The sequence below is a fragment of the Notolabrus celidotus genome, chromosome 3 (genome assembly GCF_009762535.1).
Source record: "Notolabrus celidotus isolate fNotCel1 chromosome 3, fNotCel1.pri, whole genome shotgun sequence".
Lineage (NCBI taxonomy): Eukaryota > Metazoa > Chordata > Actinopteri > Labriformes > Labridae > Notolabrus > Notolabrus celidotus.
In genome coordinates this window covers 24,062,188-24,090,138 of record NC_048274.1, presented here as the reverse complement: position 1 = coordinate 24,090,138, position 27,951 = coordinate 24,062,188, and the positions used below count along the sequence as shown (strand labels likewise).

The window sequence follows — 27,951 nt, the reverse complement described above, 5'->3', positions numbered from 1 at the left end:
GTACCGGAAACCACATACACACCAATTCAAAAAAGCCGATCTTTACAGCAGAAATAAACATGTTTACAGCCTGGTACAAAAACGAGTGTCCTCTGGATAGCTAATTTCTCCATCGGCACACACTGTACAGGGGGTTGAATTTTTTCATAATGCTGCAATTTCGAAGATATTTAGATTGCAAGATTTTTTCGTTATGAGAGGCACAGCTGACCTTGATTGACAGGCGGGAACACTGCAGCTGTTGCCTTGAAGGATCAAAGCTCGCCGCTTTACCTCACACTAGCTCGACGGCAGTTATGTTGAGCTCAGCATTTCCAATATGGCTCCTGCCAACGATGGGCTTCAAAACAGCGCTTCAGAAACAGATGGGTCCATTATTTATATACAGTCTATAGTTATTTCACATTCCTAAACACTCCATGATATTAAATCACAAGCTTTTTTAAATACTTTTTTTCACGGCACGTCCATGTGGGACTTCAGGAGTAGTTGTTGGCTAACATTTGCACTCATTAGCTGAAACTAATTCCAGTACTCAGTTACTATCAATCCCAGCCAGCTGCAGAGCAGGGGCCCCTGGTATGTCAAAAATGCCCCTGGAGTACTGGAAGTGATGTATACGTATGTCGATGTATTTTTTTCCTGAAAACACTGTAATAAATAAAAAAACATGTCCACCATATTTTGTACTTATGAAAGTGATGTCAATGAAGGTTTTTTTTGTTAAAAAAACAAACATTAAAAGACAAAAACTATGTCAATTCTTAAAATTGATCAGAAAATTCAAATAAAACAAGGTTTAAGTTACTTTTAAATAACAGAAGTGACAAAAATAAAGAGTCTAAATTTTCTGATTTTCTGTCATTGTTTAAAAAATGCCACCAAAGATATCCTTATGCAGAGCTGGTTTAGAGAGGTCAGTTGTGGCTGGAGTAGAGGGTCTGGAGAGTGAGTGAGTTATCAAGAGGCTCCATTTGTCACTAATTAACTTACTCTTTTTATTGCAGTGATAAATTATTCATTTATCTGCCTTGAGCACAAATTAGTATCTGTATCCGCTAATCTCTTGATGATTTTAACATCTGATTGTTTCTCTATCTGATTATATCATCATGTCCCACAATCCAAAAGGCTTTTGTTTCATACCAAACAATGAACAATGTACAATTATGAACAAGACCCAATGTGTTGAGGATATGGTGGATGAGCTTGCAAAGCTGTACACATGGTTATACAGTGTTCAATATTGAAAGTCAACTTGGATCTGAACTCCTGGATCAATACACCCGTACAGTTCATCCTTTCATTAAACATGAAGGCCACGCTCTGAGTAATCCTTTACAAACAACCATCTGTTCATCCGTCTCCAGCTTGTCAGTGGAGGCTCAACAGAAACAATACACAGAGCTCAGGTTCACGGTGTCATGGTGTCTGTTACGTCTTTTGTTTAGAGGTACTGTAACGATACCTTTTGACACATTCACACATACACACAGAGAAGTCTTCTCATGTTGAGTGAGAGGGGTCAGAGACAAGACCCTTTTGTGTTTCTGTCCAGGACTGCAGAGGGACATGAAAGAGCATCAGAAAGCAGGCGATAAAAAGTGAGAGATAATGCAGAAAAGAAATCTGGAGATGATTCACTGATGTTGACAGAAGCAGAGAAAAGATCCATGAGGAGGAGGAACAAGAAGGCAGAGAAATGAACAAGAGAGACAGAGCTAGGGGCAAGACATCCAACCCAGGCTGTCTGCATCCACACCTGAATTCAAATCTGAAGCTTTGAGTGCTGACAGAGTACAGAACAGTGGACTTTTAAAAGCCCCAATCATGAGGTAGCCAAGGGTGGAAAGCTAACATTCACAAGTCCCAAACCTAAAATATTGAATTCTAAATCTCTGAATTCTTCTCAAAATGTCATGATTTCACATGCTGGTAACGATTATTCAGCACATGGGGAAAGCTACTTATTCCCCACTGTGAGTCAGTGGGAGTCTGAGAATTAATTCGAGCAAATGACTCCAGATAATGGGCGAGTTCTGAGTCAATTTTCAGGAGAGAGGGAAGGCGCTGCAGGAGACGCTGAATGAGGGAAATGCAAAACAAGACAAGGCAAGGGGGAGTGGGAGAGGAAAGTTTTGAGGTTCGTGCGGACGGAGATGAAGCTGAGGTGGAGATGGAGTGAAGTGCTGAATCATCCGAGTGTGTCAGCAGAGGCGAAAAAAGAAGTAGGCCAGGGTGGTGGGGTGCAGAGGGTGGGGATGGTTCAGTTGTAGAAACTCTTTCATCAGCCACTTGCTTCCTCTCTTTTCTTTCCTCTCACCCCCCTCTCCCTTCAGGCTTTCTTTGATGCCCCCTTCCTCCTCCTCCTCTCTCTCTCTCTGCTAACAGAAAAAGATTGTCCCCTCTTAGGTCACTGCGGTGGTCTGTGATTACAAAAACCAAAAAACATACTCTCTTACTTTAAGACATGTCTGCGTGCTGTAAAGTGCTTTCATTACGTGGTTTATTGCAGGAAACAGATTGTGATTTGTGAAAATTAAAGCTCCCGGTGCACATCATGGAGAATATAATGAGGGCTTTTACTCTAAAAAAAGATCAAAGCTACAAGAAGCGTTAGCAGGATCTGTATGAAGTTACAGCAATAGCCTTTGAGACGATGCTGAGGTCATCAATGTTACAGATCTGATATACTCTGAACTCCAAACACAGCACATGTTACCTCATACCATAGGAGTGTGTGTGAGCGTATGCGTGTGTTTTCCTGGTACAGAGGGGTGCTTTAAGCCCGTAAATATTTTCTTTCCCCATACAAGGAGAAAACTTTTCTGTAAGTCAGCAGGGGAAGGGAAGGTGTGTTTTTGTGAATGGGTATCATGTGTGGATGTGAGCAGCTGTAGTAGTGGTGGGGGTGGGTCATGTGTGTGTATGTTACTGTGTGTGTTTGTTTAGGCTGAACCAAAGCCAAGATTCCTATAGTCAGCTGCTATGATGTCTCTTGTGTGTGCAGCATAGAGTCAATATCACTTTTAGAGATACACATATAAAGTGTGCTGTAGATGAAAGTAACGGTCCACATATACTACCATTACTTGTTTTGCAGATGAATCAGAGATAACTTGAAGCACACGTGTGAGAGCTGACTCTACTCATCTCTACCTCTCTCCAGCTGTTATGTATTAATGGGAGTCGACACTCCAGTTTAAACATAAACCAGAAGGATTCTGTCCTTGGCTTGGCACCAGTGACTCTACCCAATCAGCCTTTACACATAAACCATGCAGCATGCTATAGATTAAGCCCCTGATGACATCAGCAGGAGGTGTCACGTCTTTTCCTCCAAAGGTTTAAAACCTGCTGTTCGACGTCCTGAAAAATCCTTGTTATAGGGGTTTAATTTTGCACTCTGATAATTTTGGGAGAACATCAGTAGGTATTCTCCAATCCTGGAATTGGATATCTGTTTGACACAGAGTCAGATACTACTACTGTCTATGACAATGGGCCTATCCCATAGAAGGTATAAAATATGGACATAGTATCCGTGACGTCACTCATCTGTTTCTGAGAAGAGCTCAGAAGAGCTGTTTTGATGCCAAACGTCGGCGGGAACCATATTGCTGCTGTCAAGCGATTGAGAAGTAAAGAGGCGGGCTTTGAGCCTCCTCGCCAACAGCTGCAGTGTTCCCGCCTGTCAATAAAGTCAGCTGTGCCTCTCATTGGAAGACTTGTAATCTCAATATCTTCGAAATTGCCATGTTAGAAAAAAAAAACACCCCCCGTACAGTGTGTGCCGGTCAAGACACAAGTTATCCAGACTACACTGGTCTTTTGAACCAGGCTGTAAACATGTTTATTTCTGCCGTAAAGATTGTCTTTTTTGAATTGGTGTGTATGTGACTTCCAGTACTTCCGGAGCCAGCCTTAAGCGGATCCTCGATGAACTGCAGTTTTTAGCACTTCTGCAGTGGACTCATATTTTTAGACCGGAGGTTGCCGCTTGGCCTATCCATAAGGCCGATCCATGGCACAGATCTATCCAACTCAGTCCTGTGCGATCCAGTGTGTACAGCAACAGCATGCACATACTACATCATGTGTCATCAGTGTTCTAGTCGGCCTGTGCATTCTGCAAGGTGTAGCCAGCGTAGCATGGACGAAGCAAACTACAGTATCAGATTGGGACTTTTAAAACTTGGATCTGTGCATCCCTAATGGATTGTAGTGGAAATTAGAAGTAAAATAGTATAAATCAAAGCAGCAGAGTCCAATATATGCAAAATCAAAGTTCTTATCATATAGTATGCCAAGCAGTAGAAACATCAGATTCTACAGCTCCCATAATGCATCTCAAATATGTCTTCATATCTTTCAAACTACACACTTTGTATCTTATTTATCTTGCCTTCTGTTGCAAATCTGTAATCTGTAATCTGTGGGCTCCAGATAAGATTACCCTGATGACATCACTGTGACACCATCACACCTCCAGAGCCAGAAACACGCTATAAAAAGGGTTTTCTCAGGATTAACCATGAACTAATCTTTCAGTTTAACGTAATGTTTGACGAAACATTACAGAACAGAGGATGCTCTTCGCAGATGATCTTTCATGTTACATATTTTCAGTTCCACTTTCTTTCTCAAAGTGGCAAAATAATTTTCTGTGCATTATTCATCTGTCCTCAACGGATCCTCATGAGTCATGCGTGTCTGTGGTCGTCTGAGTGTATGTTGGGTCACAGAGAGCACGCAGGCTCTAGGCTGTAAACAAGCCAGGATCACAACACCATATTGTATGATCTTAAAATTCACAGACATGTTCAGCGGGGTGAACTACAGAAGGAGAGCAGATGTGAGACTTTTAACAAAGACTAATTACACACTCTAACTGTCGCTCTGTTTCTTTTCTGGCACACAAAGGAGAGTTTCCTCTGTAATGGGATACAGGCTCTTCGAAACAAATTGCTACTCTCATCGTGCTGCTCTCCTCGGGGAAAAGAATATGTCTCATTTTGAGTTATGATCAACAGTTTCACTAACCAGGCAGTGACATATTACAGACCTTAATCAAGCTGTTTTTATCAACCACTCTGACTGTGTGTGTGTGTGTGTGTGTGTGTGTGTGTGTGTGTGTGTGTGTGTGTGTGTGTGTGTGTGTGTGTGTGTGTGTGTGTGTGTGTGTGTGTGTACTCTTTTAGGGTGTGTTGTTAAAAATATGTGGCCATGGCCCATTTAATAGGCTGCTAAAAGAGGCCTTATCGTTATTTTATATGTGTGACATGGTGACGGGTGTGTAAACACTTGATTTCTTTGTTGTTCCCTCAAAATGAATATGACTTTTCATGCATGCTTTTTTTGATCATATGATCAAGACGTCTGAGCTGGGAAGTACTGTTACTGACCACAATGTGTCACAGCAAATAAAAAACAGTACTAAAATAAAAAGGAGAACAGTATGTCCCACACCAACAAGCCAGATTTTTTAAGCTCCAAGCACAGAAAACTAAAGTTTTGGGCAGATTCATACAGGCTGAAAGACAGATTCAGTTCCTTGACCATCAGGAGAAACTGGTTTGGGACCTTGTCTGTTCTGACGTGCTGCATTCTTTAACCTCCTGAATGGCTCACAAACTCAAAGGGGCCGTCTAGTTAATCTCAAATATGTTTTGTTTTTAGGATTTGTATTCTGAATGAAAACACCGGCTCCAAAAGCTAATACTACGGACGGAAAACAAACGGGTGCAATCGTAGTGCCAATTTCTGCTAATATGTATAAAACCCCAGTTAACCAATTCCCCCGTATTATTTCTCAATAGCCCTTTTTACACAGTCTGTTTGAGACGGGGCTGAGGTAATTACAGAGATGTAACAGAAGTGTAACAAGGGCGCAGGATGGTGTAGCGCCATGTGTTTGTAAAAAGCCAGGGCTGTCACACATTATGCCTCTTAAGCTCCTGCAATGCCAGAGCACAGTATAAAATCACACACAGGGACAGCAATGTGATTGTGCTGTTCAGTGTGTTCATGCATAAAAGTATAAAGGTGGTTTAACAGCAGAGCTTCATTGCTGTATCTCTGTGTGATAAAAAGGGAACTGAGACTTGTGTGGCTGTTTCCTTTTTTCTGTCTGCTGTGTAATCCAGATATCAGATTAGAGACAGTTTCAATTTTGTTAACATCTGCCTCCCCGTGAGTTCATGTAGGATAGTATGAAACCATTTGAGGTGACATGTTGCTCCGACTGACACATAATGTAACTGTAGCATATCATTTTCTTCTTGGTACCACTCTTACGTAAGAACATGTCACTGTTTCACACTTTGTGTTGGTAACCTACGTGCGCACAAGATAACAACCATGTTGCTCTGCTGCACTCTTTTATTGAGAACAACAGAACCCCTTTCTCCTAATATACTTCACTTCCTGTCTCTTAGTCACATGACTACCGGACCCACATAAAACGCAACAACTGCCGGGTATTAAATACAGGAAATAAATCAATGAATTTAACACAAGACTTCCCAAAACGAAACAGAAATGTGTCATTCAAGTGATCCTTAAAATATTACTTGTGAGTGAAGCTTTTTTTTTTTTGATTTCATGTCCAAGTTTGGGGTTTAAGAAAAGGAAACACGTCTATTTTTTCTCAAGATGTAACTCAACTTTTAGAGTGGAATTGAATTTGAAAACTCTTGTTGTCTCAGCATGACCAAGAAATAAGATGCATTGCACTGGCTTCAGTCACTACAGTGTTTGCAAATTTAAGTGGATGAACTCATTAAAAAGTCAGTAGAGGTTCTCTCTTCAATGTACCTGTGACCCATGAGCTAAATGAATGTGTCTTTGGGGCTGCAGGTTTGTGGTTTATTATTTCCCTTGTTGGTGCTGTGTTTTCATACATTTGCTCATTTGCAGCATGAATCGATCAGAACCGACTGAATCTATGACTGGATTTGATGTTATGGCTCTAAAGTACGGGTCCTTTCTTGGAATCAAGCAACAAATAGTGTCTAGACAGGAAACAGACATTTAATCAGCATAAGTTTCCATCTGCAGAGCAATAACCCAGGACCCCTTTTATTTCCCAGTTTGCTGCTGATTAAGAAATTGTGAGATGAGTGAGTAATAACTTAAGTGAGAGCTCAGTAAATTGCCAACAACAGAAATAGCATATCCATCAATCCAGTCATAATACAAATTCTCTGGTGTTATAATCTAGATTACTCCAGCTGTTACAGTTTTTAAAGTGTAATTTCATTCAGCTGCGTTTGTTTAATGAAGCCCGCTGACTTGAGCCTATCTCACTGTTTATTGCTGCAGATCCTTGGGCTGTGTTGTTAAAATCTATTTGGTCAATCATTCACAAGCGGGGGGGAGAGCGATCTCTGACCTGTGAGAACATCACATGCTCTGAGTTGCTATGTTGTTAATGAACGGCAGGTGACAGGAGGAGAGAGGGAGGCTGAGAGGGGAGACAAGCTGAGAGACAGCAAGGGAAGGAAATATACTCACTCAAGTTAAATAAGGAATGCACTATTTAAAACACAAGTGCTCCAACTTCTGTTCAGAACTGACTCTACTTGTGTCGGTAAGCTTCATGTTAGCAGCAGACTTAGCCTCCTCTCTGGCATGATGTTAAACTCCAGAGTATTATAACATGCAGCATGAAAGGTGTGAAGGAACCCATTGAAAACAAGCTAAAGTGTTAGATAGTTTTAGCTATTCTTAGCCCGTCTTGACGGGGTCTGACACAATCACATCTGTTCCACCCCCACTGAGTTGAGAGCACAGATAAATTAAAGCTACCTTTTAAGGCAGAAACGCACAGACACCGAAAAAAACGGCAAGAGGCCTGCTGGCCTAGAAGCTCAGGATTCTTTTACTCCATTTATGTAGGTGGTTTATAAAGCTGTGGAGAAGGTCCCCAAATGGGTCGCGGGCCTGCTTCAGGTGGGACGAACAGGACGACAGGTTTTACACGATTTTACCCCCAGGGTGACTGACTGAGGTCAGGAGCAAAAACAAAATAAATAATGAAAAATAAGACAACTGGTAGGAGAAGGCAAGCATGCATCAATGCAGAAGAAAAGTATATTTGTGTAAGACAAAAAAAAGAGAGCAAATAACCGTGGGGAAAGAGACCACAGAGTAAAGTGAGTGCATTACCATATGGTCTGTTAGAGAGAGAGACGGAAAGTTTAGCATCATCGCAAACTGAAATATAACCTGAGGAGCCAGGGGATCGAGCACTGCTAAACAAACACCACGCAAACTCCCCTCCCTTCAGCACACACATGCACACACACGCACGAACACACACAGACAAACACACACACAGTAAAATATAAATATAACTCAATTAATCTATTTAAACAACAGACAATAATCATACATTGTCTCATACACTTTGCTGTTATTGATTGACAACTTCAGGTGTTTGAAAACAACTTTGATATTCAAATGACTTCAAATTTCCAGAGTGAGGTATGTGGTATAATCTGAAACCATTGTGGTGGTATGTTGCTCTGACTGACAAAGTAATTGTAGTGTCTATCTTTGTCTTGTTGGACAGGTATCTACACTTACACATTTTCATAATCACTATTGAATAACGACATGACACCATTTTACACGTTGAGTGGTTCTGTGCACACGGTAAAACAACCGTGTCGCTCGGTGGCAAACAACAACAGAACACTTCTACCTCAATATACTTCACTTCCTGTCTCTTAGTCACATGACTACCAGTGCCGCGTAAAATCGGCTACAACTGACAGGTATTAAACACAGGAAGTAAATCAATGAATATACCACAAGACTTCCCGGAATGAAACAGAAATGTGTCTCTGACTTTAGCACATTGTTTCATTCAGATAATGTAATCAAGCACTGTTAAACAAACGCCACACAAACTCTCTCTCTCTACCACACACACACATGCACAGATGGAGATATGCTTTATGATTCATCAGTCAAGGGTTGTTGATATTAATTAACATGATTAATACAGTTTTAGTAAAACTATGGATCAAACTCTTGCTTAGACACTACATTCACATCGCCAAATGTTGTCTCTTAATTGTTACTGAAAAAGTCGGCAAACCTAGCTACACACATAATATTAGCATTAAGAGTCTTATGTTTATATTAATAGCTCACGATGACATGGGTAAAAAGTATCCATCTTGTAACTACAACATAAAGAGAAACGGTTAGTTCAGACTATGCATCTTTCATTTTAGCATGTTAGCTTGAATACTTGGACAAAAGGGCAGATTTAAGATTTATGTTAGACAGCTATATCTTCAATTTTCTGTTAAAAAATTGGAAAGACAAAGCTTTGGGATGAGGAGTAACTAATTTATTTGATGAATGTAAAATTACTTCAGATGATGTTTTATGTTTAAGAGCCAACCCAGTAGTAAGGAGGAAGATGTAGGAAGATGCTAACACTTGCATATACTCTGATATGTCCAGGGACACACAGCGCCCCACAGTTGTGTATTACTTTCAGCGGATGTGTGAATGTAAGAGGTCTTTTCTTGAATATAACATGTAGATCCCAAAATAAGATAGATACACTTACAGCTGGGGTTGGTAGTCAGATTTAGATACACTTTTTGTTATGCTGGTTAAAATGATCTTTATGTCCCGATGGTCATCAATACATAATGTCTTCTTAAAAAAGGAGTGAAAAAAAAAGCTGCTATCTACAGCCTGAGTAAACCTGGGAAAACACCAACCAATCACCATTTTTGGGTCCCAAAATTTTAAACCATTCAAATCCCGCCCTGCCGTTCTGCCCGCCTCCTGCACGTACATTTCCCCGGCGTGTACTCCCCGTCTCCTGCCTCTGCTTCCCCTGACTCTATTTACTGCCCCTCTCGCTCCACCTCAGGCCTCTCCCCTATGACCCGATGAGGTGCTTTGCTCAGGACTGTAGTACGGATCAGAGTCTAGACGGAGTCCTGAGAAAATGCTACACTTAAATTCATGCTAGTTTTCCGTGACTACCAACCCCAGCTTTAACCCCAAGATAATGAAGTAGCACTGAGTTTCATTTACTGTAGCTAGTTAGCTTGATATGCTAGTCTTTAAAGTTTACATTAGATCAGATAATCAAACAACGGAATACATGTCTGTTCTTTTGATGGAAGGGTTTTACTAAATGGGCAGCTCATTAATTCATTGAGGACTTCCAAACACAAGTCTGTTTTCTTAAATATTGCCACCCCAGCAGGAAGTGAGCCTTATATCTGTTTCTAGCAGCCTTGGTATCCCTTACAGGAACTGATGGATACAGCAGCTTATTCTGAGTATAGTTATTTCCTACCATAAATCATTGTACATGAACTCATACAATTATGACTGGCATAGGCTGTAGAGTCCTGAGGCAGCAGAACCAGACTGACATTGACGAGACAGATTACACATAAACCTCTGCTGGTGGAAACGTGGGGCTGACTTTGTGTTAAATTGAGGGTTTGTGTTGAAATAGAGGCATACTTCACAACAACGTTCAATGTATAAATGCACCAATCTGTTTTTACAGAACCACCATCCTGTAAGGCATACCTCTCCTTCTGTCACAGGGGAAGTATGCCATACAGTAGCAGTCTGTTTCAAATACCACAGTAGCTTTGCAGTCTCAGGAGTCTTTTCGGGGGGAATGATGGATTTTCAGGCTTTTTTCCCTTCTGAATTTCAACCGCTCAGAAAGATGACTCCTTTTCGTGCTGCATTCAAGCTACCTCTTCAGATCTTTTTTGAGCCATCCAACACAGACACAGCAAATTTAACTTCAAGGAAGGACCGGAAAAAGGTTAATGCTGTGTGAAATTGTGTAATAGGTTGGTAAATAAACTCTGAATAGTCTGAGGCACAAAAGTCCTGAAACTGCTGACGTGTCCCTGGGAGGAGGGACCAGCCCACAGGAAAAGGCAGCAACATGGGGGAATGTGCGGGCAAAGTGAAACACATATACACACCTTTATCCATTGTAGTATTACTCTTCATCTACTATCATCAGCAACTCAGACAAAACTGATCATTTCAGGTTGTGGAGACGAATCTGATTGAAAACAGGCAGAAATTCAAACCTGTTAGTCATTTACTTTAATCCCTTCTTTATGTCAAATTAGAAAAAGCCGGTACAGCCGAGTCAGCAACTCTACTTCCTGAAACTCATTTAAAAAAAACTGTAAAAAGACACTTTACAGGCTTCCTCCTCTTTAACAGTATTTCCAATAGCACTACAAACTTTACCAAGGACTTTGGACTGTTTTTATAGGTGTACATCTTGAGTGCAGTAGCAGCGTGTGGGGTCATGAGTAGCTGCAGCAGCAGGAGGAGTATGTCATCGAGTACAATCATCCAACAAAACCAACCCGTCAATCTGGTTTTTAAACAAATCACAATAATTATTCTCAATGTAATAGGATTTTTCTTGGACCGATTCTATGTCAGCCTTATTCTCAACATATTCTTATTTCTCACATTTCCCATAGTTGAGATATGAAACCCAGAGAGAGCAGGCCAGAGAATCTGTCAGAAGCAGCACTGGTGACAGCTGTTTATCTGGAGGACAGCTGTGGTTTGCCCTGACATAAAACATGTGTCTTTAAATTACTGCTTTACATTTTGGTTTATGAGGCTCGTGTCAGACACATTCTTACACCTCTGCAATCACTGACAGTCAGAGAAAAACTGCATCATGGGAGAGAAAAAAAGGCCTTGCTCATTCAGTTTCACACGCTGATACCAGGACCAGGGGTCTAACATTTATGCCAGCACAGAACAAAAGAGGAATTATCCCCTCAAGGCTGTGCTTCTCCGCCAACCTGTCTGGTTTAAATCCATCAGTGTTAACCACAGAATGATGGTGTAATTATGGTGCATTTGTGTGGTGTATTATTATCATTGTGTAAATACATTGAGGGTTATAACATAAACCCAAAACAATGGCATGAGTGTATAGCCATCAGGAGAGGTTGAAGTGTAGTCCACTAAAGGAAGCATATAATACCAGAGAAGCCTCTCCTTATGGCCGGAAAAGTGCTAATGACAGTGAAACTGACCTCTGCTCGAATGGCAAACAAAATGTCATAATTTTTGTCATAATTGATGTATTAATTATCGAGTAATGGTCTACAAAATGTTATCAGAATACACAAAGAACCAGAGCTAGGACCTCAATTACCTACATAATTAATCCAAAGCCTCTTTAACATTAACAGTTCAAGGAGGTACTTTTAAGCTCCTGTGGTGTCTCGCTTTCGGTGTAGATGTCGGCATAATGGCGAGACAAAAGGCTCTTACACACTACAACACTCCAATAGCACTGGAGCAAAGTTCCGCCATCACCATGCCTTTGTACTTGCACATTACACTCCACGACAGCGTCATATTGGTGTACACACAGCAGGAGTGCCACATAGACACACAGAAAACATGCTGTTACACCCTGCAGGCTCTGACCCTACACATCACCACTTTCTTCCCCACAGAATACAATATAAAGTAAGTTAAAATATATGGAAGGGTTCAATTAAAGGATCAGTTGCTTTGATCTTGGATAAAATTGTAAAAGATCACACCATGACTACCGCAGCTAGTATTTGTCATCATGATCAGCCTCCTGAACTGACAGGAAAGACTTCCCGTGGTGGACATTTGGGAACAGTCAAGTTGAGTCAGTTAAAGTTGGGGGTCAGAGCTCCTAAAATTTTCTAAAAATTGTCCAGAGTGCATGTGGAGTTACCATAGACTGTATAAATAATGGACCTATTATCCGTGACATCACCCATCTGTTTCTGAAGCCAATTGTCGGTGGGAGCCATATTGGATATACTGAAGTCAACCTAACTGCTGTCGAGCTAGTGTGAGGTAAAGAGGCAGGCTTTGAGCCTCCTAGCCAACAGCTACATGTGTTCCTGCTATCAATTCAGCTGTGCCTCTCATAATGGAAAACTCTTAATCTTAATATCTTCGAAATTGCAGCATTATGAAAAATTCATCGCCAATACAAGTGTGTGCAAATTGAGAAATAAGCTATCCAGACTACACTTGTTTTTTGTACCAGGATGTAGACACTTTTACATCTGCTGTAAAGATCGACTTTTTTGAATTGGTGTGTATGTGGTTTCCGGTACTTCCGGAGCCAGCCTCAAGTGGACACTCGAGACACTGCAGTTTTTAACACTTTTGCGTTGGCTCCAATTCTAGCAGCCGGAGGTTGCCGCTTCGTGGTAACAGACAGATAGATGGACAACCTTAAAGCATTTTATATCAGGCTTTCACCAGCACAGAAATGACTTCAATCAGGAATATGCAGCCCTCATTACAACCATTAATGAACAGTCAGATATACTGCTGTTGCTGAGCATCGCCAAACGAGGACGAAAACTTAAAAAACCCATATTCAAGCATGAGGGTTAGGTGGAATTTTGTTACAGGATGATGTTTTTACTCGGCATCTGAAAACAAATGCTGCTTCATTGTTAAAAAAAAAAAGCATGATGTAATGCAGGGGTGAGACATTAACACCTCCCACCAGGCCAGTGTCAAAAAATCTTTCTACCCACTACTTTGGCAGAAAAGCACACATTATTTGGACAGTTCTTTCAAAAATCCTTAAATTCAGCTGCAGTTTAAAGACATGTAAAGATGCCTGTAGAGACACTAACTGTTGTATATCCTCTGACTGCAATGCTTTACTGTGACTTTATCATAGAGGGGCTATAATTTGGCAATAATATTCAAAACCCCCATAAGACATTTAAAATAAGAGAAATAGGTCCTGACTTGGACTGAGGAGCAGGTCTTTCTATGTGACTTATTGCCGAGTCAGCTAAAGGCTTCTTATAATTACTTTGGTATACATTTGATACATTTTGCAGAAAACTGGAAGGTAAGGAAAGTAAATTAATTTTAAAAAAGGTCTTCGTCTCATCACAGTTGAAGCCAGTGCACAATCTCAATATCAGCATTCTGAGATCCAACTATGACGAATCCACACACATCCACTGTGAATGTTCCGGGATAGAGTGGGAGGCCAGGATGACGGTTTCATGTACCTCAATCCGCTCTGCGTTAAATTCGTTCTGAAAGTCGGCAGCAACAAACAGCTTGAAGCGATGCAGATGGAAAATCTAGACACAGATTTGGAATCCTTTAAAAAGAGAGCAAAAACATCCTCTACAGACCTGACACACACACACACAGTTTATAGGCTGATGGTCTTTTATTTGCCGCCAATTTTACAATAAAGAAATGTTAAAGATAGGAAGGTAAAGACATTTCAACTTTAGATCATAGCACAAACTCCACCTTTGAAAAGCAAGTCACGTGTGGAGTGTATGAATGTTAAAGTTGTACATCCATTTCAGCTGGTATTCAATTACAGCAGAGCTAAGAGAAATTGCACAAAAGCTTGCATTCGAGGAACATTATATGTAATTTTCTGACCATTTATTCTCTAAAATGATGCCCATCCTATCCAAAACTCCAATCACACGACAACAGAGTGCCTCTTTATAATTAAACCATTACCCAGTCCATGAGCAGTAACTGGAAGTGCACCAATTGAATTTTATGGATGCTTGTTGCAACTAGACATGTAATTCTTGTAATTTATTCAGTGGTTTGAATGTCCTTCTTACTAACAGTGCACAGGCAAAACATCATGGCCACCTGCACTCACTATCAGGTCTATTTGAATAGCCTGACATGTTAATGGGAACACAGATTACTGCTGACCTGTTTGCTGCTTCACTGTGAAGTTCTTAAGACGTCAATGTTATAACACAGCTACAACAGTTTGCCTCTCAGTGACAAATTGAATAAAAGAGGACTGCTCTGTTTTCTCCTGCTGTCGGAATAAAAAACAGATCTTTGAAAAGCTCTCGCCTCAGCGCTGGTCTCATGAACAATAGATACCCTCGTCTCTTTCAACTTTTCCATGAATGCTCAGCCCTGTGCCAGGGAAGAAATCAACGCAAGAGGAAAATAATCCAGTTTGGAGCGCACTCACAGATGCAGCATGCTGTTGTGTTTAACCACAAGGAAACCTATGATCCAGAGGGTGGATATAAAGAGAGGAGAATGTCTTTCAATAAAATCTGGACTTCTCATGCCAAAGATCAGGGTGTAAAACTATCTGCTGGCAAAAGAATGATGAAATGATGACATACTTAAACTGCTCTCTGAAACGCCCACCTATGCTGGGATATTAACCAAAACTGTTTTCCTTTTTTTGGCGTTGTCTCAGTCCACATACAAATAACTGTCTGTTCACCTCAGCCTGTCGGCCATTTAGGGCTGACGGATCAAAACCAGCGCCCATCTGAGTGGTGGAAACAAGAGCTGCCAAACCTGACACAACCCACTATTTACCCACCGTTTGGATTCACTCACTTTTTTGTACATAATTTTCCCCTTGTTTCATCCTTCTTTCCTCATCTTTCCACCGTCATACCCTCATTTTCTGTCCTTTTATCGTCGTCGAAATAAAGGTGTTTAAACTGACCATTTGCCAAATCGTGCCTCCTTCGCTCTCGTTGTTTGCCAAGCTTTTCATTCTCCATTGACACATAAGGCTGTCAGACGAAAGTAAGGCTGTCACAGAATCTATTAGCCGCACCAAGCAAGCCAATTAAGCTAATGTGAGCTACAGGAATTGGTTGAAACCTCTGTCTTTGGCTGACTTTTTAATGTTTCCAGCTGACTTGTTCCACACAAGACTCCTTTAAAAGGGTCTAATATATGCACCTGATGGCTTTATATGTGGCACTGTGCTGAAAGGCAGAGGCTTAAGCTTTTTGTCCCAGGAATAAAGTCCTTGCTGGCTGATGAAACATGGAAATTACAAAACAGCATTGATCTCATGATGCAGTGTGGAGCTGTCTAGTCCTGTTGGATTTTAGACGGACTGTTTGTCCTGTGTTGGATGGGGAAGTCAGTTAAATATGAATAAAACTTGACCCTAAGATCTGTATCTAACTCTTACATTTCCTCACTAACCTGCTTAGCAATAGAGAGCAGCAAACATTAGCTGTGCTCTCATATAACCTGTAGGACAACTTCCCTTCAGACGATTCACTTGGTAAAACTAATATAGAGCTGCATGCATGGCTTGACTAGACACCTCTGTTCACAGCTTTAGCAGAAGGTTTCTGATGATGTATGTGAGGCTCTGCCAGTATATAAATCATAGACTGTATAAAATATGGACGTAGTATTGGTGACGTCACCCATCTGTTTCTGAAGCGCTGTTTTGAGGCCAATCGGCGATGGCAGCCATTTTGCTGCTGTCAAGCGATTGTGACGTAAAGAGGCGGGCTCTGAGCCTCCAAGCCAACAGCTACAGTGTTCCCGCCTGTCAATCAAGTCAGCTGTGCCTCTCATTGGAAGACTCGTAATCTCAATATCTTCGAAATTGCCATGTTAGAAACAAAATCACCCCCCGTATAGTGTGTGCCGATCAAGACACGAGCTATCCAGACTACACTTGTTTTTTGTACCAGGCTGTAAACATGTTTATTTCTGCTGTAAAGAACAGCTTTTATGAATTGGTGTGAATGTGGTTTCCGGTACTCGGAATTTCAACCCTGGAGAGGCAGGTTACCTTGTGGAAGTCATTGTGCACTGCTCTCCCTCGACAGGGGGATGGCTTCTAAAGGGGCAGCACTAAAACACCTGTGACTGACTGTTGGAATGGATAGAGACTGGGCCGTTTATTTAGATTAGCCAGTGTCTACTAAGGGTTTGTTTAGGCAATCACTCAATGCCATTCAGGCAAATTTTAGCTGAGGAAGAAGCAGATGAACGCTCTGTGTAATATAAATACAAGACGTGATGTGAAACCTAAGCGGCCTGATTAAGAAAATGGAGATAAAGTTGTATAGGCATGTGTACGTTAACGTGCAGGGAGGACCAAAGGGTGGTGCTACTAGCTCTGCTACCATTAGCCACATTCAGCAAACCTATTGACACACTTTAGTTGGGTTTGACTGCCTACATGTGACAGCTCCTTTAGTGGATCACTGTGTCCTTAGTTTATGCAGCACTTGAGTGCTGGAGCTCCGTCTCTGGTACAGTGAATGCTCTGCAAGGGATGTACATATGTCTCATACTATATGTGTTGTACCAAGTGAATCAACTGAAAGGGGACACTATGTTATGGCTATACCTTCTGTTCTCTGAAGGAGAGGAATGAGGTACAACACTTGGCTGCCCCGCTGTGCAGCAGGACTTAGTAAAAAGTGGCTGTGATGACGGCTGTATTTACGTGTGGGCGGAGCCTCATGCACATCATCAATGACCATCTGCCTTAAAGGCATGAACAGAGGTGTGACATTTTGTTTTAAGCTTTTTTTTAAGTTATAGTTTTGGGCTTTTTTCACCATTATTGGACAGGACAGCTGAAGAGAGACAGGAAATGTGGGGAGTAGAGAGCGGGGGAAGACATGCAGTAAATGGTCGACCGGCCGGGAGTCGAACCGGCGTCCTCTGCGACGAGGACTATAGCCTCTATACGTGGGACGGTTAGACGGCTAGGCCACCAGCGCCCCTGTTTTTAAGCTTTTTAACTGGGCTTCTTTAAAAAAACAACCAGACAATCTGCAAATAATGTGGTATGAAATGCCACCCGGGCTTTATGTGATGTTATTACCACAGCTAGCTAGCCAAATTGCTGTAATACATGGGAAAATAGCAGTATTAATGCCCTCCATAAGTTTTTCTTGTGTTTGTTGTTCTAATAAGGCTGACAATAATAATAAAAAAATCTCCAAAGTCGTTTAGAACCAGAGTATTGTACTTATTACAAGCTGAAACAGACCAACTCTTCACCATGTGTATAAATCAGAGGCTTGACAGAACTGCTGTCCCTAGTTACGGTTGCTAAGCTGTGATTGGACAGTCTCTGTTTGGGGGCGGTATTGGGCCTGTTGTTAATTCCAGACTTCAAAAGGGGAGAATCTAGAGGGGCCAGATGAAACAGTAACAACTTCTTTCCTCCCACGAGCAGTCTACTGTCAAATGTCCCTTGAGCAAGGCTTCCCCTCCCCCACACACAAGCACACTGACACAGACAAACTCACGCTGAAGTGGAGCTTCAACAGAACAACACTGTCCCTCTCCTGGGACTCCCAGCAAAGAAATTGTGTAACTCTAATGTGACCGTGACGCAGCTTCTCGGTTCAAAGACTGTTTTTATTTAGCTGTGCCCTTACAGCATAATTCCTTAAAAACAAAAGTAACACAACTGTGTCTCCATTTACCCTCTGAATCATGCCGGCCTGTGTCAGAAGTGATCATTACTTAAAAGGAACACACATACACACAATCAATACTTCAAACAAAAACTGTATATCTGAGAAGGATTGGGTGCCCAAAGCTGTATTCAAGCCTTTTATCGATTCAGAGTTTTCTCTGTGGAAATGCATTCAGTTAGTTAGAAATAATTGATGTGCTTTCTGGATGAACTACATTGTATTCTTGATATAAACAAATCAAGCAGAGGAGGCCCCTAGTGGTTTAGAAGCCACAGGTGTGCTAGCTAGAGGACTGCTGTAGTTACACAACAACAGAGACTCTCACACATGTGATCGGTCTTATGAGTCAAAGCCTGCATATATGAAGGAGATATGACCTTGAAGATCACAGACACACTGCTTGGTTTGTGTATGCCTCACTGAAGCAGACAATGGCAGTTACTTTGTGAAGCAAAGGCAATAATCTACACCATCCTGCAGACTATCCACTGAACGACAGGCAATATAACAGGCATCAATAATGTAAATTCATCACCTTCACCCTCACTGAGAGTGACGTGCAACTGCTCCATCATTTTCTGCTTAACGGAGTCAGTGAAGTCACGCTGCTTACCCTGATGGACAGATGTATTGATAAAGCCGATGTAACGGGCATGCACGGACAGGCTGATTCCGAACGCCTTGAGCTGCAGATAACAGCGGGCCAAGCTTTCCCACAAGATTTCTTCCACAACCGGCCTTAAAAGCTCCCAGGATCCCCGCTGCTGAGCCAATTTATATGTGCTTCTCTCTCTGCAGTTTCCTGGAAGAAAAGCGCTCTTGAATCCTCTGCCACCAACTACAAGCTAATCCAATCCCCGGGCTGAAATCACGACACACTGAGAAATAGTTGCAGTGATCCACCTTTGGGTGAGAGCTGAGCTTAATATCAACAGAGGACAATGTGTGTACGAGTTACTATGGCTGGACTGTGTTTATCACGTGATTGGATAGTGTGTAGTCTTCCTCTCCCCGATTTATTGCTCCTCCAAGTATAGATTAATGTAAATGTGGGGTTGTATAAAATTGTTCATGTGCTGATCTACATGTTGTTTATGTGTGAGTGTAGGTGTGTCCACCACCCCGAACACAACAGGGGGTCTGGATAATGGATGGATGTAGATGTGTGATGATTGAAAATAACACTCACATGGTTTGCTACTGAGATTAATAATAAGTACACAGCTGACAACTTCTGCTAAAAGTCTGCATTTTTGTTTGTTTTTTTCTGTGCTGTGGTGCCACCCTCCACTATCTGCCATTTAGCTCCCGTCTCACGCCGCTGATTAGCAGGAAAGTAGACTCAACAGCGGGATGTTTGCTTCTGAAAAAAACCTTCACATGCCGGTCCAAAGAGGAAGACTTTAAATTGGCATCCTGGTGAACCAGCACGCTCATGTTTGCAACATTGTCCCCTCTGTGTGAAAACAATACATGTACAGGTTTGCACGAAGGTGCTCTCCTGCATTTCTCTCAAGGTTTCCTGTCAGTCTACCGTGTGTTGTTTCTGGCAGGGGAGAAGAGAGGAAACTGACTTTTCATCCATAAACTATACAGACAGGAGTACCACAAAAATACCAAGAGGCAGACGATATGAGGTGTTTTATACAAAACCATGGGAAAAAAAGATTATGCATGATGATATGCTTCTATGACTTTACACAGATGACAGTGACTGACTCAATACATCCAAATTTAGAGACACTGCAATTAGGTTACACAAAGGACATCAGACACCAAACTGGTCATCTCATTTTATGATCCAAGTGCTTGTCATTTAGGCCAGTAAACCTGAGAAGGTCTCCAGAGCTGTCATTATCACTGTGTACACTCATAAAAGACTAACTTTCCCACAAACACAGCTCTAAAATTATGATCAAAGTTACCAGAAACACAATGTTTAGACTGAGGGGGAATTTGGAAATAATGGTTGCATCGATTTTACCTAAACAGCACTGACACTGTGTTCAGAGATGTCATACAAGCTCCAACAGGAGGACGAATAGTATGAATTAGTAGAACTACTACCTGGTCAGCTCACTGATTGTAGTAGCCACAGTACCCTTGAAGTGGAGAGGCAAGTATGGCAGTCACCATACTTAGTATTATTCAGAAGTGGGTTTAGAACCAGCTGCCATGATAGTGAGAGTCCTCCTAAGACTCGCACACAGGGAGCAGCTGCTGGACTCTGACTTCAACATGGCTGCTTACAAGCCACAATGACACAAAAATGTAAAGATGTGTGCTTTGTAATATTCAATGATCTGTGAACAGTGAGATGGGCTAAAAAATGTGCAGGTTAAAATTCACCTTTATTATTGTCGCTTTGAATAAGTTGTTAACAAGTTTTCTGATTTTCTTCTCTCCTCTACAGCAGACATCTTCAAGTCCCCATTATCACGCGTGTGACTAACGTCTGAATGAATGAACTCACAGACTTGTGATTCACACCTTCCACATAACTCCTAAGGAGAAGCCTTTGTCCTTACTTGGAAACCATTCAACACTGTTGCTTTATCCATGCCCAACCTTTTACTTTTGACCTGTCTATTACAACAGAAGAAAGGAATGAAAAGGTAAAGGAACAGAAGTGAACCTGTCAGAAACTTTTTATAACTTTGATAGGAGTTGCTGGCACAGGCATAAGTACTGAAAGGATTTTAATCCCCAAATATTGACGTAGCAATCCACTTATTATAATTTGTTCTAGAAAAACAACAATTATCCCGTAGTCCCATTTTTAAAATGTAAAGATTGTGACTGCACTTCAAATGTCTGCAGGTCGTACGATAAAACAATAGGAGCAATCTTAAGACATGGACTCTGGGACCATGGGGTTTTCTACATGTTTGCAGAATGAATCAGCAGTAGCCAGATGTTATTTTGGTTGCATTTCTTTAGTTATTTGCTGAGAAATTCAGGGACTTTTTAGACAACTTCAAAATTGTCTGGGCACAGACTTAGCCTAATGGTTAAGTTGCGCACCCATATAGCGGACGGCCTGGGTTCGAATCCAGTCAGCAACTTCTTTCCCACGTCATTCCTACACTCTCCAAGTTTCCTGCACTATCCACTGTCCTCTCCTCTATAAATAAAGAAAGGTGGAAGAAGCAGTAGGATTTAAACTATCCAACATAATAATATTAACACAGTTATCATCCTTTGTAACACACTTGCTAGGTTCTAAGGACTCTGGTCTGGCTCAATGAGTTGCATGCAGTGAGAGCAGAAGGAAAAGATGGTTAGTTGTTAAATAATTTCTATGAGCTTCTTACAAGCCCAAGATTCCCCAAATTTATTCTACTTTTTGTTGGAGTGTTTGATTTATTGATTTCTTTTAAAATTTAATATAATTTAAATTCATGCAAGAAACACTGCTTCTAAAACAAGTTTCTTTCCCTGACTTTAAAGCCTGATGGTGAATTTTTTTGGAAAAATTCCCAAACCTTCAGCAAGCAAAGTTTTTCCCATGACAGCATGAGAAGTTATTAAATGCCTCAACTCCTTCAAAGTGGAGGATGATGTGGTGGAAAACATCAATTTACCTGTGCAGCACTGTCTTTGTTTAAAGAGATTAAACCTCCCTCTGTGTAAAGAAGGCAGCCAGGTGTAGCCCATTATCCGGGCTCCATATTAATGCAGGCTGCAATCCAACCTCAGAGAAAGTTGCTTATCATAGAGTGCCACTTTGACCCCCTTGACAACCACACACACACACACACACACACACACACAGAGAGAGCGAGGGAGCTATCAGCCTAATGGAAAAGTAAAAGGGCTGCTCTGCTTGACTGGAGCAAAGCAAACACACAGAGACAGATAGGACAAGACAAGAGACAGGTGGAATACACACGGGGCGTTCACACACACACAAACACACACACATCTGAGGGGGTAATAGAGGCAGAGCACTGTTCACACAACCACCCACGCAGTGCACCTCATACACACATACACACACAAACACAGCAGGAGGATACACTGGCTCACATGAGAATTGGCAGACACACTCACACACAAAGTTTGCCCAAGCTGGATGTTCCCAACACAATAAAGTGACTGTGCTCAGTCGCTGTCCCTCTCTCACACACACACACACACACACACTGAACTAAGATGTAAATACAATGGTCTTCTACACCTGGAGGAGATTTGAGTTACAATCCATGCATGACATACTACTGCATGTACAGGCCTGGGATATTATGAATGGAATCCCTGCATCCGCATACACAAATAACGCTCACCAGCGTCTTCTACTGCTACACAAGGCTGTATCTTTAACTGTTACCAGCTGCTGTACCATTTATTAACCTGCTATAGACACACACAGCACTAATATCTCAAAATTGTCTGCTTATGGAGTATGCATGCTAAGCTAGCGTTGTGTAATATAGCAGACTTTAATAAATCCTACAATGTTCCGAGTGTCCTTTCAACTTTATGGTCATTTGAGAAGCTAAAGTTGGTGCTACTGTTCAATTGTACAGGAGGCCAAAACAGAAAGGTGTGAAAGGAGGGCTACATACTGTCATTATTACCAATATTGACCGATCAACCAGGTCATTTCTGATTAATCAATTGATCTATTTAAGATCAGAAAATAATAAAAAGGTCAACAAGCAAAATGCTGCTGTCAAATATACCTTCAATTCATTCCTAGCTTTATTTTAATGGAATTAAAAGCAGGATTCTCTCAAAATGTCACATGGAGTACCATCAAATATATGCATGTTTGGTTTAAATGATAATCACTTCTTAATGGAATAATGATGATTTTCAGAAATCAGAAATGCAAAGTTAAATAAAAAAGCACGTTATGAAGAGGCTTAAAAGTTAAACACTTAAAGAGGACCACATACCAGTAGCTATGCTGTTACCACTTCACAAAATATTACCAATATTGACTGATCAACCAGTTCATTTCTGATTAACCAACTGATCTATCTAACATCAGAAAATAATATTAAGGTCAATAAGCTGCTGTCAAATATACCTTCAATTCATTTCTAGCTTTATTCTAATGGCAGTAAAAGCAGGATACTCTCAAAATTTAACATGTAGTACCATCAAATATAGGCACGTTTGCTTTAAATGATCATCTTAATGAAATAATGATTTCAGGGTTTTGGTTTCAGCGTCTTGGGTAGGTATAAAATCAGAAATACAAAGTTAAATAAAAAAGGACATTATGAGGCTTAAAATGTTAAAAACTCAAAGGGGACCCCATACCAGTCGTGTTAAAGGATAGCTATGCTATTACAACTTTAGAAATAAGAACAACAAAGATTGTAGAGACTGTAATTTAACATGATCACGTCCTAGCAGCATGGTTTATCAGTGCTTTAACTCAGAACACTTCCTCATCTGTGCTCGTTTCTCCGAGGAGGAGCAGCAGCAACTTGTGCTGACGTGCTCTATAGTCTCACCCCCCCACACACCACCACCACCACCACCCCCGGCCCTGTGAGCCAGGCCAGCAGCCCTTCATTAACAACAACCCTTCAGCATGCTTCCACCTATGTGGCTCATACATGAACCGGTAACGCCACGTTGAAGGTGTTAGCAGGCTGCCCGGTGTGGACGTGCTCCGCTCCCGCTGCCACGAGAAGGGACTCACCGGCACAGCGGGAGGTCTGTGCACGCCGACCGACGGCCAGCCCGACTACCCTGCTGCTGCTGCTGCTGCCCTTGTCCACACTCATCTCCACCAAAATCAATGCATGCTCACTGATACTAGCAGGCCTTTTATCCCGTTCGTCACAGCATCAAAATAGCAAAAACCGAGCCCCGTAAACGAGACGAGCGTCAAATCACGGCACTCCATCTTCGCTTTGTCCTGGAAGAAAACATCCCCACGAACCCCGCGACGGACAGTGTGGCCAAAAAGGCTGTCGAGGAACGGAAATCCTACCTTTCGACTCATTGCTGTCCCCGAATAGAAGTAGTAGGCGATTCCCAGCACCCACAGCACCGCAAAACACAATAATATCCTCGATTTCCTCCGCATGGCTGCCCCGTTTTCTTCGTCCTCCTGCCTGCGCGTATCGTGGCTCTGCTCCGGTTCTGGCTGTAGCAGCGGCTCGTCCCGGTCGGCTGTGTCCGAGCAAGGCGCTTCTCCGTGCGGCTTTCTGCAGGATTTGTCAGTCGGTCAGGGGGAGCGGTGGTGGGAGCAGGAAGCAGCCAGCCAACATCAGCGGGGTTAGAGGGCAAAGGCTAGCATACTCTAATCCAATCAAACACCGGCTCAGGCAGCCCTGGAGGAGGGCCGGTGCTGGCAGCGAGTGGAGCCGTGCCGTGCGGTTCTATGCTAAAGCTCAGCTCAGGGGGTGGGGTCAGTCGCTGTAGCAAATGATTGTTGTCAAATATCAGTTCTGTAGCTGTGGGAGCTGTGTGAGAGAGGATCTGTGATCATCATTATGCTCAATGATTTCTCTGTCCGTCTATTGAGAGCTGCACGGGCTCTGTAGGGACACCAGGGGCGCCAGATCCACTGTAACCCGGGTTAAACATACAGTCTATGGGTTAAACCCGGTTAAAGCGAGAAAACAGAAGTTCTATTTACTCTGGTTTAGAGCCAAATCAGGGACAGCCTAAGATTCCCCAAGATTATCACTTTAGCTCCCTTGAACCCTTCTTTGCAACCCTTATTTGTTAATTTCTCCTACCCTTCTTCGTTAATTTCCTTGTTTCCTTCACTTCTCCCACCGCCTTGGTTCCTTTCAAGCACCCTCACTTTTTTTTCCCCTCACTTGATACCTTTGATTAGTCTCATGTTTTCGTCTTCCTCTCTATTCTCGGCCCTTCCTTCCCGTCCTCTCTGTATTCAGTGTTTCACCCTTGATCCCTTCAAAGCCCTTCCATCCTCCCTTTGCCCCCCTCTTTTCTGGCTTCCTTTTTCTCCATTCTTGTTTCTTCCTTCATCTTTCCTTTCATGGTTACTTTACTCCATTCTTGATTAACTTTTCATACCCCTTTTCTTCCCTTTTCTACTTACTCTCCCTCCTTTCCTTTGCACCTTCCTACCTCCTTTGCCCCCCATTCCTTCCTCTCTTCCTCTCTCCTCTTTTACACCCCTTTCCCTTCAATCTTCCCTTGATTTGTACCTTCCTACTGCCTTCAATTTTTACCCTTTTCCTCCATTCCTTCTTCCATCTCTTGGTATTTTTTTTATGCTTACTCCACTGGTACCATCATTCCTCCCTTTATTCCTTGTTTCCACTCAAGTGTACAAAGGCAAGTCAACCGGATGTTCATTTATTCCTGTGGAAATCCCTCTGATATCCGATGTGTTGCTTTTTGCTGGGGAATTTGGAGAGAATGTATGACAGTGTGCTTGTTGAGATAACACTTATTTGCTCTCTTTTTTTCAAATGAGTCTGTATAATTAAAATGAGCGTGTGTATCTAGTTTGAACACACTGTGAATCTGAGTAATGTCATTTTTCTAAAACATGATTATATTCCAGGCTCATATTCAAAAGTATTGGTTAGTGAAGTGAAAACGTTTACAAAATTAGCTAAAATCAAAAATTTTTACCAGTCCAGCTGGCTCAAGCTTTGAACTAAAAAAAAGTAGTTTCTATCAAGTTTCTCTCCATCCATATATAGACCTATTGACACATTGACATATATAATCAGAAGTGAGGCATGTGTCTTATTTTCATCACATCTATTGTTTTACAGACTGACATTAATAGATGAGACTTCCATTGAAACTTAAAGCCACTGTGTGGAACTTTTGGTTTGTGTTGATTTTGGCTCCCCCTGTGGACAAAAGGTACCTCTTATCTCTGTGTCTATCCCTTTCTGTACATGTGTAAGTAGTGTATGGTTACAAAGAATCTGATTCTGATTTCTTTAATACTTACAAAGAATCTTTGCTGTTGAAAAAAAAACACTGTTTCATTGGTGCACTGTATCACTTTGTCCGACACCCACACCCCAGCAGTGATTTCAGGAAATAACAGCATAGAAGTAAGTAGCCTTGTCCCCAATGGTCTAGCTTGCATTTGTTGCTCAAAAAGAGATGTCAATGTTAAGTTAAGTGTCTTTCAGAACTAGATTAAAATTCCTCACAGACCCATTAGACTTAGATTTGTGCCTATTTTTTACCTAAGCCACATTTCCATTAAGTGGTCTGGTTAAGTGCGGTACAGTATGATATGGTACACAACTATTTACATATCCAGAAAACAAATCGGTGAAACTTAAGTCACTAAAGCGGAATTTATTATCCAGCACATTTGACAGCAAAGACCTCCTAAAAACAATTTAGATGCACATTGCTTAGTCTTTAAAAATTCTATAGAGGTTCGGAAGGTGGCAAAATTAGCAATGCTAAATTCAGTAAATGTACCTCAACGTTTGATATTGGTTATTTTCAAGATGTGGTGAGAGGTGGAGGTGAGATCTGAGGTCTCACCTATCAACCAATCATGGGTGAAGTTGATGGTTTTCATGATAATTAGGCAACATGAGCAAACAAAGAGAAACTCGACACTCCATTTTAAAATCTGATTAAACCAAAAAGCTGCAAAGGTCTCATTAATAATCCCAAACTATTTGAACTGTGGTGGAAAGTTGTGTGTTTATGTTGGATCAAGTGGCTTGGAAAAAAAAAGTTATTTAGGTCCTGAAAGCAGCCATAAGTTCTTCCATTAAATGTGGTAACTTTCAGATATATAGAGAGAAGATGCATTAGATGTCACCCCATCTTGTAGTTAAATTTTGAAGCTGAATACTTTAGATGAAAATCATTGTGGAAACAGAATACCTTATGGTCTGTGGCGCTCAGATAAACTCTCTTAAAAAGAGCTCAGCCGCATCACCTTCAGCTAAACTAAAAAGTCTAGCTCATGTTCAGTGCCTCTGACATTTCTCATTTTAACTGTGACAAAAAGTGATTTAACTGGAGAGCAAAATGCTCCACAGTTCTAGTAAAATACTTTCAATACACACTTTGTGCTGTGCCTCCAAAGAGTGTCCCAGAAGTATTACACACACGTGTATTCATTGCTGCTCTCGCTACGGTGGTCTGAAAAGTGTGTTTGTGTTACCTACAGTTGTGTTGGAGCTCAGATGGATGGCAGTCAAACTGAAGTTAGAGGGAGAGAGAGTGAGGTGAAGGAGTAAGAAGCAGAGAAACATATGTGCAAATATAGCAGCGCAGAGGTATAAGAGGGTTTTATCTTTCGTGCTTTGCTTCGGATGTCTTGAAGAACTATTACGAGGGTCTCAAATTACCCCTGAAGTGGGTCAGGTTGGCTTTCAAGACCTCTGACAGACAGAGTGGAGTTTAGGTCTGTTTACTTGACTTGTTAAACATCGTAACTCATGTTAAAGAGTTAAGCCAGGAAAGATCGACTTTATTATCTTTCATCTTTCTCTATTGTGTAATCACAGAACTCTGAGAGAGTCCAATCACAGAAGAGGTAGAGGCTTTATATGTCATCAGGAATCAGTTAGATTTTGAGGAAATTAGTTGAAACATCAGCAAAGTTATGAAGAAGTAACGTTTCAACATCTCCCCAAGAAGTTTCAGAGGCCTTGTTGGTCAAATTTAAACTGGGAAGAAAGATAACACATTCCAGCTGTGAAAGTTTAGTTTTGTTCATTTCTGAATAATCAGATAA

At 41.5% G+C, this 27,951-nt stretch overlaps 1 protein-coding gene across 2 annotated transcripts in view; it reads right to left on the bottom strand.

Annotated features, from left to right (window-relative positions):
* The window catches only part of galnt2 (UDP-N-acetyl-alpha-D-galactosamine:polypeptide N-acetylgalactosaminyltransferase 2), a 69,815-nt gene extending 45,034 nt beyond the window's left edge, over positions 1-24,781 (bottom strand). The window contains exon 1 of one of the 2 annotated variants that reach the window (XM_034680841.1): positions 24,232-24,781. In XM_034680841.1, the coding sequence (XP_034536732.1) occupies positions 24,232-24,327 (96 nt within the window). In that variant the 5' untranslated portion in view covers positions 24,328-24,781. The remainder of the gene's footprint in view (positions 1-24,231) is intronic. The other variant, XM_034680840.1, reaches the window with a different exon arrangement.
* Positions 24,782-27,951: the final 3,170 nt, after the last annotated feature.